The sequence below is a fragment of the Geotrypetes seraphini genome, chromosome 1, assembly GCF_902459505.1.
Source record: "Geotrypetes seraphini chromosome 1, aGeoSer1.1, whole genome shotgun sequence".
Taxonomy (NCBI): Eukaryota; Metazoa; Chordata; class Amphibia; order Gymnophiona; family Dermophiidae; genus Geotrypetes; species Geotrypetes seraphini.
This window is the reverse complement of record NC_047084.1, coordinates 82174294-82187458: the sequence shown is the minus strand read 5'-3', so window position 1 is coordinate 82187458 and position 13165 is coordinate 82174294. Positions and strand designations below refer to the sequence as shown.

Here is a 13165-nt window from a genome sequence, read left to right as displayed (position 1 = left end):
TAAAAAAAATCAGTAAAAATTAAAAATATGTCTTTAAAGCTTTGACAAAGTAAGAAACATTTTTCTGCCTCCTATTTTGATAAAAGATTCCATATTAACCCCCCCCCCTCCCACCTTCTATCAAGCCATGCTGCTGAGTAGTATGAGCTAAATGCTGAGCTGTCCATTCTATTCCTATGGGTGGCTCGGAATTTAGCTTACACTGCTCAGCAGTGCATCTTGATAAAAAGGGGGGGTGAGGGGTTAAGTCTGTGTTTTTCAGCGTGTGTTAATGTCAGTGTGCTACCTATATAGTGCTTACATGTGGATTCTCAGCCTATGACTTTCCCTCTCCCCCCCAAAAAAAATTGAAAAAGTAAAGTGCATACTCATGCACAGAGATGGCAAAACTAGCACATTCTACATTGGGCCATTTTTAGTTGCAGGAAAACATCTAACACAGCTTATTAAAAGAGCTCCATAGATTGTAAACCCTCCAATGACTGGGAAATACTTAGGTGGGGATTCAGCAAAGGGCGAAAACCGCGTCAGTGTACGGTAACATGCTTAGCACCCTTTGTTGAATCCATCTCCCCCCCCCCCCTCTTAGTGTGCCTAGTAGTGAAAAAAGGTGTTAGCCAAATAAATGAAGTCAGAAATCTATGAGAGACTAGTTGGGTCATTAGACGACCAATGGCTAAAAGAGATACTCAAGGACAATAAAGCCATGGAGGAACTTTGTTTTGCTTTGATCTTTATTAAGGAGAATATTGAGAAGAGACCTATACTGGAAACAACCGTTGACTGTGGTGATTCATAGGAAATGAAGCTAACCACAATGAATCTGGAATAAGTCATAGAGCAAAGTAGCAAACTAAAGAATAGCAAATCACCTGGAGGATATGGTATACACCCTAGAATTCTAAAATAACTTATAAATGAAATCATATTAGTAATAATATGTAACCTCTATGTAATAATATGTAGCCTAATATGTAAAATTGGCTTCAATACTCAAGGACTGGAGAGTGGACAATCTAATACCAAGTTCTTACAAAGGCCACCTGGGAGATCAAGAAAACCATAGATTGGTGAGCCATATATTGGTGCTACGAAAAATGATAAAAGTCATTTAAAAAAATCTAAATTAATGAACGTATGAATTGATATGGCCTAAATGGAACAGAACTAACATGGATTTTTGTAAAGAGAGGTCTTATCTTACCAATGTGTTAGATTTTTTTGAAGGGGTTAATAAACACCTGGATAAGGGTGAGCCAGCTGACATACCGATAATTCATTTGGATTTTCAGAAGGTATATGATAAAGTTTCTCATGAGAGACTTCTGAGGAAATTACAAGGTCATAGGACATGAATCCATGTGTTATTGTGGAAACGTAGCTGGTTACAAGGACAGAGAGGAAAAAGCTAAGGGGTCCTTTTATCAAGCCGGGCTAGCGGGGTTAGCGCGTCGGACATTTCAGTTCACGCTAACCACCGCGGTCGGCTAAAAAACTAACGCCTGTTCAATGCAGGCATTAGCGGCTAGTGCAGCAGGCGGTTTAACGCGCGGTATTCCGCACGTTAAACTCCTACCGCAGCTTGATAAAAGGACCCCTAAGTGGCTAGTTTTCACAATGGAAAAAACTAAATAGTGGAATGCTGCAAGGTTCAGTATCGGGACTAGCTGTTTTTAACATTATAAGGAGTCTTTAAACACAGTTGTGGTAGAAAGTGGCCTTATTGTACCCTTACATAGGTTTATCTAGCACGTTAAGGCCAGAAGCTGGGTGGAGTCTCAATACTTAGCAGTTGCTTCTTATCTTTACTCTTAATACCGGACACACTGTCATTATCACTGCAGGATCCTTTCTAAGGGCTTTTCCAGAGGATTGCTATCCAGGGGGGGGGGAGTCTCTAGCACCCCCCTCATCACTTCTACTAGCTTTTTACTCCCCATTCTGTCTCCTGCTCCAACCCCCCCCTTCCTGCTAGAGAAAAAACTATGGAGGAAAAAAAGGGAGGCGGCCAAAAGGCTGCCTTCTATCTCACTGGAAGGCATGGAAAAGGAGGAGGGGTGAAAGCTCTCACTATTGCCCCAAGGCACAGCGTGGGGAACTTTTTTCAAGTGAACAAAAGAAAAGCCAGATTGCATTTTGTTTGTTTTTGTTCACAGACAGAAATCAGTAACGTAATTCAGACACGCTTCTCTGTTCAACAAAGAACAGATACCAAAGCTGCAGTTCAGATACCAAAGCAGCAGTTCTTGTTGGTGTGGTTTTTTTGGGTTTTTTTCCCAAGGCTCATCGTTCTAAGGAAGGGGAGGATCCTTAGTGCCTGTCTGACCCAGAACAAAGCATAAATTTTGCTTACCTTACCTTATAAGCAAGATACAGGAATATACAATACAATACAATACAATACAATGCAATACAATACAATACAATACAATGCAGCTGAGAAATGGCCAATTTTGCATTTTCTGAATTAATGGCCATGTGTTCATGTTGCCAATAGTGCGCAGCCTTCAACAAAAATTAGCACAAGAGCGCTTACCACCACCTATTTTGTTGGTGATAAGAGCTTACATGCTAATTCTGTGCTAATCAGTTAGCACGCGGCAATGCCGATGCACTGATTAGTTCAGAAATTTCCACTCTCTGCCCCTGACCCCCCCCCAGCCATTACAAAAAATAATTTTTAGTATATGGGTAGCACACTCACATTTGACACTTATCCCCCCTTTTACTAATCTATGGTAGAGGTTTCTTTTTTTGTTTGTTTTGTTGAAATCTTTATTGATTTTCAAACTTTGATAGTGCAATACAATTGGTAAATCATAAAATACTGCATAGAACACACTAATAACTATACAATTATTACATTAAACAGTCATTTACTCACATCCTCATCTTAATTATTAATATAATAAAACATATGATGTGAATTCAATATTATAATTAAATAATTTAACTCCTCAAAGTACATTTCCCTCACCCCACCCATCCACCCTCCCTGGATGTGTAAAGAAATCTAATGAAAAGAGAAGAAACATGACCCTTACTGTAATGGAACAAAAGGAGTCAATGGGCTCCATACATCATTAAAGGACTTACTAGTCCCCAAACATTCTGCCATCATTCTTTCATACTTATATGTGATACACACATTTACCCACCAAAAAGTGTAAATAATCCTGTCATGGTTCTTCCAATTATGTGTGATCAGGAGGTTTCTACCATGGTCCGGGGCGCTAAATGCTCTGATGCTGCTCTCTTGATCAAGAAATCACACAAAAAGAAATGAGAAGGGCTTCAGATAATACAGAACACAGCAGTAAAAATTATCGTCCATGCAAAAAAATATGATCATGTAACTCCTTTTCTGTAAAATGCACATTGGTTGCCTATCAACCACTGGATCACTTTCAAATTACTTTTTTGTACCTTTAAGGTCCGACATAAAAGGGTTTGAATTGAGGAGTGCCTTATTTGCCCCAGGTGCTGGTTGTGAGTCCCTTTTTTCCTTTTGTGCTTGGTGGAATTTTGCAAGCAACTGAGGAGACGGACAACTGACTTCATCCAGATCTGTCTCCTCCGACATAAAAGGGATGCCGCACCAGCGGTGCGTGGCCCGAGGGGCGTGCCCTGAGAGGCAGGTAACGCCCCTTGGGAACCCCTTGGAGCCATGAGGAACCGAGGAGCTATACTTTTAAGATCTGGTTAGTGATTTCTAATGATTTGTAAGGAGTAAAATATTATTTTCGGTAAGGAAACTGAAGCCGAAGAGTTCTACCCCTACTATGACAGGCCCAATAGAAAGTCAAAATCACAAAATCTCAAATATAAACCAAGAAAGGTGGGTAGCACTGCGAACAAACTAACACAACCCTACAAATAAGGGAAAAAATATTATATAAATATATATAAATATAAATGTGAGGCTTCAGTGCAATAGTAGAAGGTATGGTGTGCTAATTACCAGTGCTTAACATATTGTAGCTGGGCTCTTTCTTAAGCCCTGCTGTACACCATCATCGGCCCTACATGTGCATAAATGATAATAATAGTGAAGTGCAAAAAAACCAATGAATTAAATTTAATTAACAGGCGTAAGAATGCAGTGCTATCAACGTTTCAAGGTTAGGACTCAAAACCAGCAAAGTACATAAAACTTATCTGCGGTAACTGCCTGAGAAGTTCATATCCAATATTTTCAAAATATTTCCTCAATTTCCCAAACTAGGCATAACAGAATCGTCAAGTTGTTAGCTTGACTGGTCCAGTTTCAGGTGGAATACCCTTTTTCAGGAGCTTAAGAAAGGAAAAAATTTTAGTAGAGTTAGGCAAACCGCAAGTTTGTGGGACATCGCCAGTGAGTCAAAATGGAAGAGACATAAAGTGATTTAAAACAGCGGACAGTTGCGTCATCATGAAAAACTTTATGGATAACATACACACAAACACATGGGGTTATAGCAGGGCACTCCATTCAATGGTATCATTCAATCCAGTTGGGCTGACAGTATCCAGTTCAATAATCCAGTCCAATAAGACAGTATCCAGTTCAGCCTTAACTTCAAACTTACTGGCTTAGAGGTAGACTTCAGAGGGTAGTGGTAAATGGTACCCTCTCTGATATGACGGAGGTGATCAGCGGAGTGCCGCAGGGCTCGGTCTTGTGCCTGATCCTATTTAACATCTTTGTAAGAGATTTGACTGAGGTGCTTCAAGGTAAAATTACATTATTCGCCAATGACGCCAATGACGCCATTATTCGTACTTCTCCCCCACCCTCTTCCTGCCACACTGAAACTACATAACCTACTCTTTACCTCTCTTGAAAGGACAAATGTTCTTCCATTGTAACACTCCATTTTTTTTTTAAATCTCTTTTGTAACCCGCCTTGAACCGCAAGGTAATGGCAGAATAGAAATCTCTAATGTAATGTAATGTAATCCAGTATTGCTCACATAGATGCAATTAGATTTTTTGTCACCAACCCAGGTTTCAGGTATTTGTTCAAGTACTAACTACCTCAGGTCCCGGAACATGTGTGCCATCTCCATACAGTGACCTTAGGGGCTGTGATCACTTCATGCAAGAGCCTGCTCTTATGTTCGGTTAATCTGGTCCGTACCTGACGCATCGTACATCCCACATACATGAGCAAACAAGGGCATATAATGGCATAGACCACTCCCATAGATTTACATGTGGTACAATTTCTAAGTCTGTAAGTCTTTCCAGTACCTGGATGTTTAAAGGTGTCACCCCTTAGGGATAACTCACACACAGCACAACTTTCACATGCCCTATGACCCTGTTGACCATTAGCACCCTGTGTATCACTCAGAGTTCTCACAGTGGTTAGCTAAATTTTTTGGTCTCAAATAGGCCACACAAGGACCCTCACTAAATACCTCATGCGGGGATAGAATGTGCCAATGTTTATGGATACTCTCTGCTACCTGGGAAGCCTTGGCTGAGTAAGATAGAACACACACATGCTTTTCCAACTGGAAGGGGGGGGAGGGGTGGGGCGCGATGTTGAGGTTGTAATAACAAGGTAGGATTGGCATATAGAGCTGTACGGTAAGCTTGCTGTATGGTCCATTCGGGATAAGATCTTGCACGGAAATGCTTAATTAGGCCCCTGGCTTGTTTCCTGTATTCTTGATCAGTGGAGCATATACGTCTTATCCTAAGAAACTGCCCAATTGGTAAAGCCTGTTTCAACCTAGAAGAATGACAACTGTCATATGCCAGGTAAGTATTTTTGTCTGTAGGCTTGACTTCAAGTGGTAATGTAAATTCACAATCTCTATCCAGAGCTTCTTTAAGCCCCCTCAACAGAACTCCTCCCCTTCCACTAGCATCGAGTGCTAATGGGCCCCATGTAGAAACCACTATTTTTCCGGGGAGTGCTGGTTCTCCTAATGGCTCTTTTAAATTGAATTTTTCTTCTTTACCTAAGCCTATTTTTTTTTGAGCTAATTGAAGAACCAGTAACCTCAGAGATAACACAAGATGCTACCTTAAAGGATCTATGGTTACTTATATCTAGAGTAGAAGGATTATTAATGTTTACTGTTAAACAGTCTTCTGATTTTTCTCATGCTGTGGTTCAGAAATTGGAAAATGTTGATTCTAATTTAACCTCCCTAGATAAACGATCAAATTTAATGGAATCACAAATTGTAACTTTACAAGTTTCTACCTCTGCAGTAAAGGACTCCTGTATAATATATTCCAAATTGGAGGTAATGGAGAACCTACAAAGATCAAAAAATCTCCGATTGGTGAATTTTCCAATTACTCATTTACTATCTCTGGAAATTTTGATACGAAAGTTCTTTAAGGAGATACTGGGATTGCCAATGTGGAGAATTTACCTATTTTAGAAACATAGAAACATAGAAAATGACAGCAGAAAAGGGCCACGGCCCATCTAGTCTGACCACGCTAATGACCCACCCCCCTAACTACCTCCATGAAGAGATCCCACATGCCAATCCCATCGTTTCTTAAAATCTGGCAAGCTGCTGGCCTCAATTACCTGTTGTGGAAGATTATTCCAGCGATCAACCACCCTTTCGGTGAAGCTATGAAATTTCCCACCTCTGATTTTCAACGGATGCCCTCTTGTTGCCGTGGGTCCTTTAAGAAAAAAGAGATCTTCTTCCACCTCAATATGGCATGTGACATATTTGAACGTCTCGATCATGTCTCCTCTCTCTCTGCGTTCCTCGAGTGAGTATAGCTGCAACTTACCCAGCCTCATATGGGAGATCCTTGAGTCCTGAGACCATCCTGGTGGCCATTCGCTGAACTGACTCAACTCTCAGCACATCTTTTTGATAATGCGGCCTCCAGAATTGTACACAGTATTCCAGATGGGGTCTCACCATGGATCTGTACAACGGCATTATGACCTCGGGCTTACGGCTGACAAAACTTCTACGGATACAGCCCATGATTTGTCTAGCCCTGGATGAAGCTTTCGCCACTTGATTGGCAGTCTTTATGTCTTCGCTAATGATCATCCCCAAGCCACGTTCTGCTACAGTTCTTGCTAGGATCTCGCCATTTAGGATGTTAGTCCTGCATGGATTTTTGCTGCCAAGGTGCATGACCTTGCATTTTTTGGCATTGAAACTTAGTTGCCAAGTCTTTGACCAATGCTCCAGCAGGAATAGGTCCTGCATCATACTGTCGGGCATTGTGCTTATGTCGGGCACTGTGCTTTTGTCTATTGTGCTTTTGCCTACTATGTTGCATAGTTTGGCATCATTGGCGAATAATGTAATTTTACCTTGAAGCACCTCAGTCAAGTCTCTTACGAAGATGTTAAATAGGATCGGGCCCAAGACCGAGCCATGTGGCACTCCGCTGATCACCTCCGTCATATCGGAGAGGGTACCGTTTACCACTACCCTCTGAAGTCTACCTCTAAGCCAGTCCCTAATCCATGCGGTTAATGTTTCACCCAATCCCATCAAACCCATCTTGCCCAATAACCTGCGGTGTGGGACACTATCAAACGCTTTGCTGAAGTCTAAGTACACGATGTCCAGGGACTCCCCTATATCCAGCTTTCTTGTTACCCAGTCAAAGAAGCTGATCAGATTTGATTGGCAGTACCTTCCTTTCGTAAAACCATGTTGATGGGGATCTCGTAGACTCTCCTCATTCAGGATCGTATCTAATTGGTGTTTGATTAGTGTTTCCATAAGTTTACTCACTATCAATGTGAGACTCACCAGTCTCTAATTCGCAGCCTCCGTCCTGCATCCCTTTTTGTGGAGTGGAATGACGTTAGCCATTTTCCAATCCAACGGGACTCTTCCTGTACTTAGGGAAAGATTAAAGAGCGCGGATAACGGTTCCGCCAGGACTGTCACTCAACTCCTTTAGCACCCTGGGGTGTAGTTTGTCTGGTCCCATAGCTTTGTTCACCTTGAGTCTAGATAGCTCATAGTAGACACTGCTGGGCGTAAACTCAAAATTTTGAAACGGGTCTTCCGAGCTTTCCCTTGTTGGCAGATGAGGGCCAGATCCCGGCGCCCCCAAGTGAAGATTGAACAGATGTATTTATTTAAAAGTTTGGCTTTATCGGAGTCCGATTCTTCATAGTTCCCGTCGGGTTTCCTAAGACGTACTATCCCATCTGTGTTTCTTTTTCTGTCACTAATATACCTGAAGAAGGATTTATCGCCCTTCTTGATGTTCTTCGCTAGATTCTCCTCCATTTGGAATTTGGCCTCTCTGATTGCTGTTTTGACCGCTTTTGACTTGACCTGATAGTCTTCCTTGGATTCTTGCTTCCCTGTTTGTTTGTAGAAGATGAACACTCTTTTTTTCTTTTTTATGAGGTCTGAGATCTCCACAGAGAACCACTGTGGTCTATTGTTTCTTCGTCGTTTACTTACTTATTTTATGTAGCAGTTGCTTGCTTCGTGTACGGTTGATTTCAGAGTTGACCACATTACCTCTACATTATCTGTTTTGGCTTGGTTTTGCAGTGCCCGATGGACGAAATCTCCCATGCTTTCGAAGTTTGTGCCCTTAAAGTTGAGGACCTTGGTTGATGTGCTTGACTTAGTGAAACCTTTCCTGAGGTTGAACCATATCATGTTGTGGTCACTGGAGGCCAACGTATCGCCTACTGAGACCTCTGTGACACTTTCTCTGTTGGTGAGTATTAGGTCCAGTATCGCCCGATCCCTAGTGGGCTCTAATACCATTTGTCTGAGTCTTGCTCCCTTTATAGAGGTTAATAGCTTCCTGCTGCAAATGGTCATAGTGGAAAGTTTGTTCCAATCCACATCAGGCATATTGAAGTCTCCTAACAATACTGTATCTCCACACAAAGTGATATTCTCTATGTCTTTGACTAATTCTATATCCATTTCCTCCTGTTGTCTTAGAGGTCTATATACTACGCCAAGGTACAGGCATTTGTCCTTCCCCCTAGCCAAATTCACCCTGAGGGATTCCCCGGTGTACTTGACATCTGCGATTTTGGTAACTTTGATGTCCTCTTTAGTGTATAGTACTACCCCTCCTCCCATTTTGCCCTCTCTATCCCGACGAAGTAAGTTGTATCTTGGTATAGCCATATCCCACCCATGGGAGTCTGTGAACCAAGTCTTGGATATCGCCACCACATCTAGGTCGGCGTTCCTCATTTCCATCTCTAATTCCAGAATCTTATTGCCCAAACTGTAGGCATTAACGTACATAGCCCTCCATACCTTATGTTTGCTATGTCTCTATGTAGATATTCCTGCTTGAGCTAATTGGACTCCTAGTACTGTTTGCAATGTGTGTACTTACCTCTGACTCGGAAATGCAATGTGTACTTACCTCAGACTCAGAAATGGATTGGCAACTTACCTCGCCAGGTTGGTTACTTGTGCCAGTACGTGAGTGGGTACCCTCCCCCATGAGAGGAAAAAAATTTAAACAATGCAGGGTGTGGATCAATTGGCACCTATTGAATTGGACCTAACGGGTTTTTTGGAGGAAACCCAAGATGTGATTCAGTCAAGAGCCATTCTATTGATAACTTACATGTCTGAGTTAGATAAAACACTTATAATGAAAACTTATTTTAAAAACAGAATGGCTAAATTTTGCAGTGAATCAGTACACGTGTTTCCAGATGTCTCCAGAGCAACTCAGTTAAGGAGAAAGGGATTTCTTAAATTGAAACTAAGAGTAGTTGCTCTGGAGGCATCTTTCTTTTTGAAATTTCCTTGTAAGTGTCTAATAAAATTGCAAGTCATATACTGGTTTGTCTAATACAACTATCTTAAAAGACAAGCTAATATTGAATGCATCTACCCTTGGGGGTGCATCTATCATATGTATGGACCTTCAGGCAGCAATCGGCTATGTATCACCAGTTGCTTAATGCTTTGTCGGTCCAACTTTTATTAATTCAATGAATCACTGTCCTATTTATCTAAGTGCCATTTTTTTAGCAATGTATTTTTTATATATATAAAACTTATCATTTTTTCAATAACAGACCATCACTTAGCTTATAGTGAGCCTGTGCTGTCTTCACCTCTCCTGACATGCATGTTTCAAAAAAGAAACCTTTCTTCAGGGTCGAGGGAAACTGTAAACACATAAAATCATGCCTTACTTTCTCATAAATATAAGACAAACTACAAGCCTTTCCTCACTCATACTTAGGACTAAAAGTAAAAATAGAATCACAGGAGCCCTGCGCTTATCCGTTTGAGGGAGCTGCAATTGCCTTGTAACATGGCCACGAATTGCAAGTTTGCTCATTAAATGCAGCTGGCCACTCGCACATGATCGGGAGTCTGACATCATCCTACTCCCGGTGCAGGGCACAACTCAGGCTGAACCGGAAATGACATCATTCAGCTCTTATAGGATAGATAACCCTTCAGTCTCCTCATTTAAACCTATGGGAGCCAGGGAATTCAGTTTTTAAATCCATTTCTGCTCTTTAAAGGCCAAAGCTTTTTGAATATTGCCACTCTCCCACTCGACTGTAACAGTGTCAACGATTCTCCACTTAATGTCTGACCACGTATGATGCATAAGCTGCCAATGTTTGACCAGAGGGGCAGTGTCACGTTCCGAACGTACCCGCGATTTGTGTTCATTAAGGCGCGTTTTGATTGAACGTTTCGTACGCCCAATATAGATTTTATTACAGGGGCACTGGATTAAATACACCACACACATAGAATCACAATTAGTAGACATATGGCTATAATATTTAACCCCGTCTCAGGATGAACCCAATATTGACCCGACATAGTGAGCTGGCACCATTGACATCTGCCGCATTCACTAGGGGTGCCCCTATTGTTGTGGGGCACCAAAGTGGGTTTGTTCTTAAGAAGCTCTCCAATATTTCTAGTGCACTTGTACGAGAAAATAGGACTTTCAGGGCAGTCGGGGACACCTAACCTAACCACATGCCAATGTTTTAATATGATCTTATTAAGTTTGAGAGATACAGGGGTGTATTTTTGCACAGATATTATGCCCATATCTTCCTTATCCGACTGATAGGACAGTAGCAACTCGCATTGGGCAAATTTTGCTTTAGTGTATGCTTAATGTATAATTGATTTAGGATACCCATGTTGATGGAATCTCTCCTTCATTTCATTCGCTTGTAGTTTAAAATCTTCAAACGATGAACAGATCCGTCGTAAGCGGAGAAATTGATTTATCGGCAAACTATTCTTTAGCCGCTGAGGATGGAAGCTGTGATAGCGTAGTAAGCTGTTTCTGTCAGTCGGTTTCCGATGGAGAGTGGTTGTAAAGCCATTAGTTGACTTGTGAATATTAATGTCCATAAAAGCAATTTCTTTTGTATTGAATGTTGCACTGAATTTGATATTAGGCAGTAGTTCATTAAGCCAAGCTATAAAGACCTCTAGTTCTTGTATGGAACCTGACCAAATGAAAAAGATGTCATCAAGGAATCTCTTCCATACTACCTCATTCTTGAATCCCCTCGGAATTGTAGATATATTTCTCTTCCATATTAGCCATGTACAGATTTGCAATCAATGGTGTCACCGTGGCACCCATTGCAATTCCATGAATTTGTTCAAAAAATTCATCATTGAACCAGAAGAAACTTTTTGTGAGCACTAATTCTGCTAAATTCATGAGGAAGTCAGTGGTAATTCTGGGATGCAATGTCTTGTGGTTGAAAATTTCTTGCAATAACTCCAGCGCTTCATTAGCTGGAATCATAATGTACAGAGATGCTACATCAAGAGTGACTAGTATCCAATCCTCTCCGACCATATATATAGAGGTCAGTATGGATAACATATGAGTAGTGTTTTTGATGAATGAGCGCATTTTGTTCACTTCCTCCCTCAAAAAGATATCTATGAATTTAGACAGCGTTTTTAAGATGGAATTTTTCATAGACACAATGGGACGTCCCGGAGGACACTCAATATCTTTATGAATTTTAGGCAGGAAGTATATCCGGGGGGTCACCGGAAAGTTTTCCTTGAGGAATTCCAATTCCTTATGGGTGATGATCTTATTCTTATAGCTCTGAGTCAAAATTTGAGCAATGATGATTTTAATATTCTCAGTGGGATTAGCCGGTAAGCGTCTATAGTGGGTCGTGTTGTTCAATTTCCTGTAGTCTTCAATGTTATATTTTTCTCTGGATTGAATTACCGTCGCCCCACCTCTTGTCAGCTCGAGATATTAAAATCATGGGGTCCTCACCTAGTTGGCAAATTGTTAAGGATTCATCATAAGTCATGTTGTTCATCGAGCCCAACCTTCCAAATTGTTCCTCAATTAAATGTAAATCCTGAAATACAAGATCCCTGAACGTAGTGATGTTGGGGTGAAAAGGGCCAGGAGGGGACCAACTGGATTTAGGAGCAATGATAGACCCATCACTAGTAGTCTGGTATTCAGAAAAAAAAGATCTTTAATTGTAATGTACGCAGGAGACGATAAATAGATAGTCTAGTCTCAAAGGGATCATATATGGGAGTTGGGACAAACTCGAGCCCCAAATTTAAAACTTGTAATTGAGAATTTGAACACAGCTTCCCAGATATATTAATGACTGCTGAGGTCTCGCTTTGCATGGGAGTGGGTAGTCATTCATGTTGCGATCTTGTCTGTGGTCGATATGAGGTTTGGTTGTCATCATAGAATCCAACCCGACGTGTACCTCTTTGTTTATTTCTTCCCCGTTGGCATTGCACCGACCCATTCCCCCGGCCTCTGTTTTGTCTAGATACACTGTCATCAGTGCTGGACCCAGTGTCAGTGAACCCTTGGTCATCTTCAAAAGGTTTTTTATTTTGAAATTTATTTTTTCTATATCTCCACGTATATATCTGATTCTCAGTGTAGTCCTTTTCATCCCTTTTCAACTTTTTAATCTTAGTCGATTTAATAGAATCTTTAAAAGCATTCATTCTTTTACCCAAATCCTCATTCCTTTTATCGAATTCATGCTGGTCATATTTCTCCTTTAGCATGTTGGTTGTGCTTTCTTTTTTGAAACATGCATGTCGGGAGAGGTGATGGTCTGTTATTGAAAAAATGATAAGTTTTATATATATAAAAAAAATACATTGCTAAAAAAATGGCACTTAGATTAATAGGAGAGCGATTCATTGAATTAATAAAAGTTGG

At 41.0% G+C, this 13165-nt stretch overlaps 1 protein-coding gene across 1 annotated transcript in view; it reads left to right on the top strand.

Moving 5' to 3' along the window:
* The window catches only part of LOC117366498, a 135602-nt gene that overhangs the window by 29037 nt on the left and 93400 nt on the right, over positions 1–13165 (top strand). The window contains exons 2-3 of the mRNA XM_033957882.1: positions 2157–2252; positions 6112–6243. Coding sequence (XP_033813773.1) covers positions 2157–2252; positions 6112–6243 — 228 coding nt within the window. The remainder of the gene's footprint in view (positions 1–2156; positions 2253–6111; positions 6244–13165) is intronic.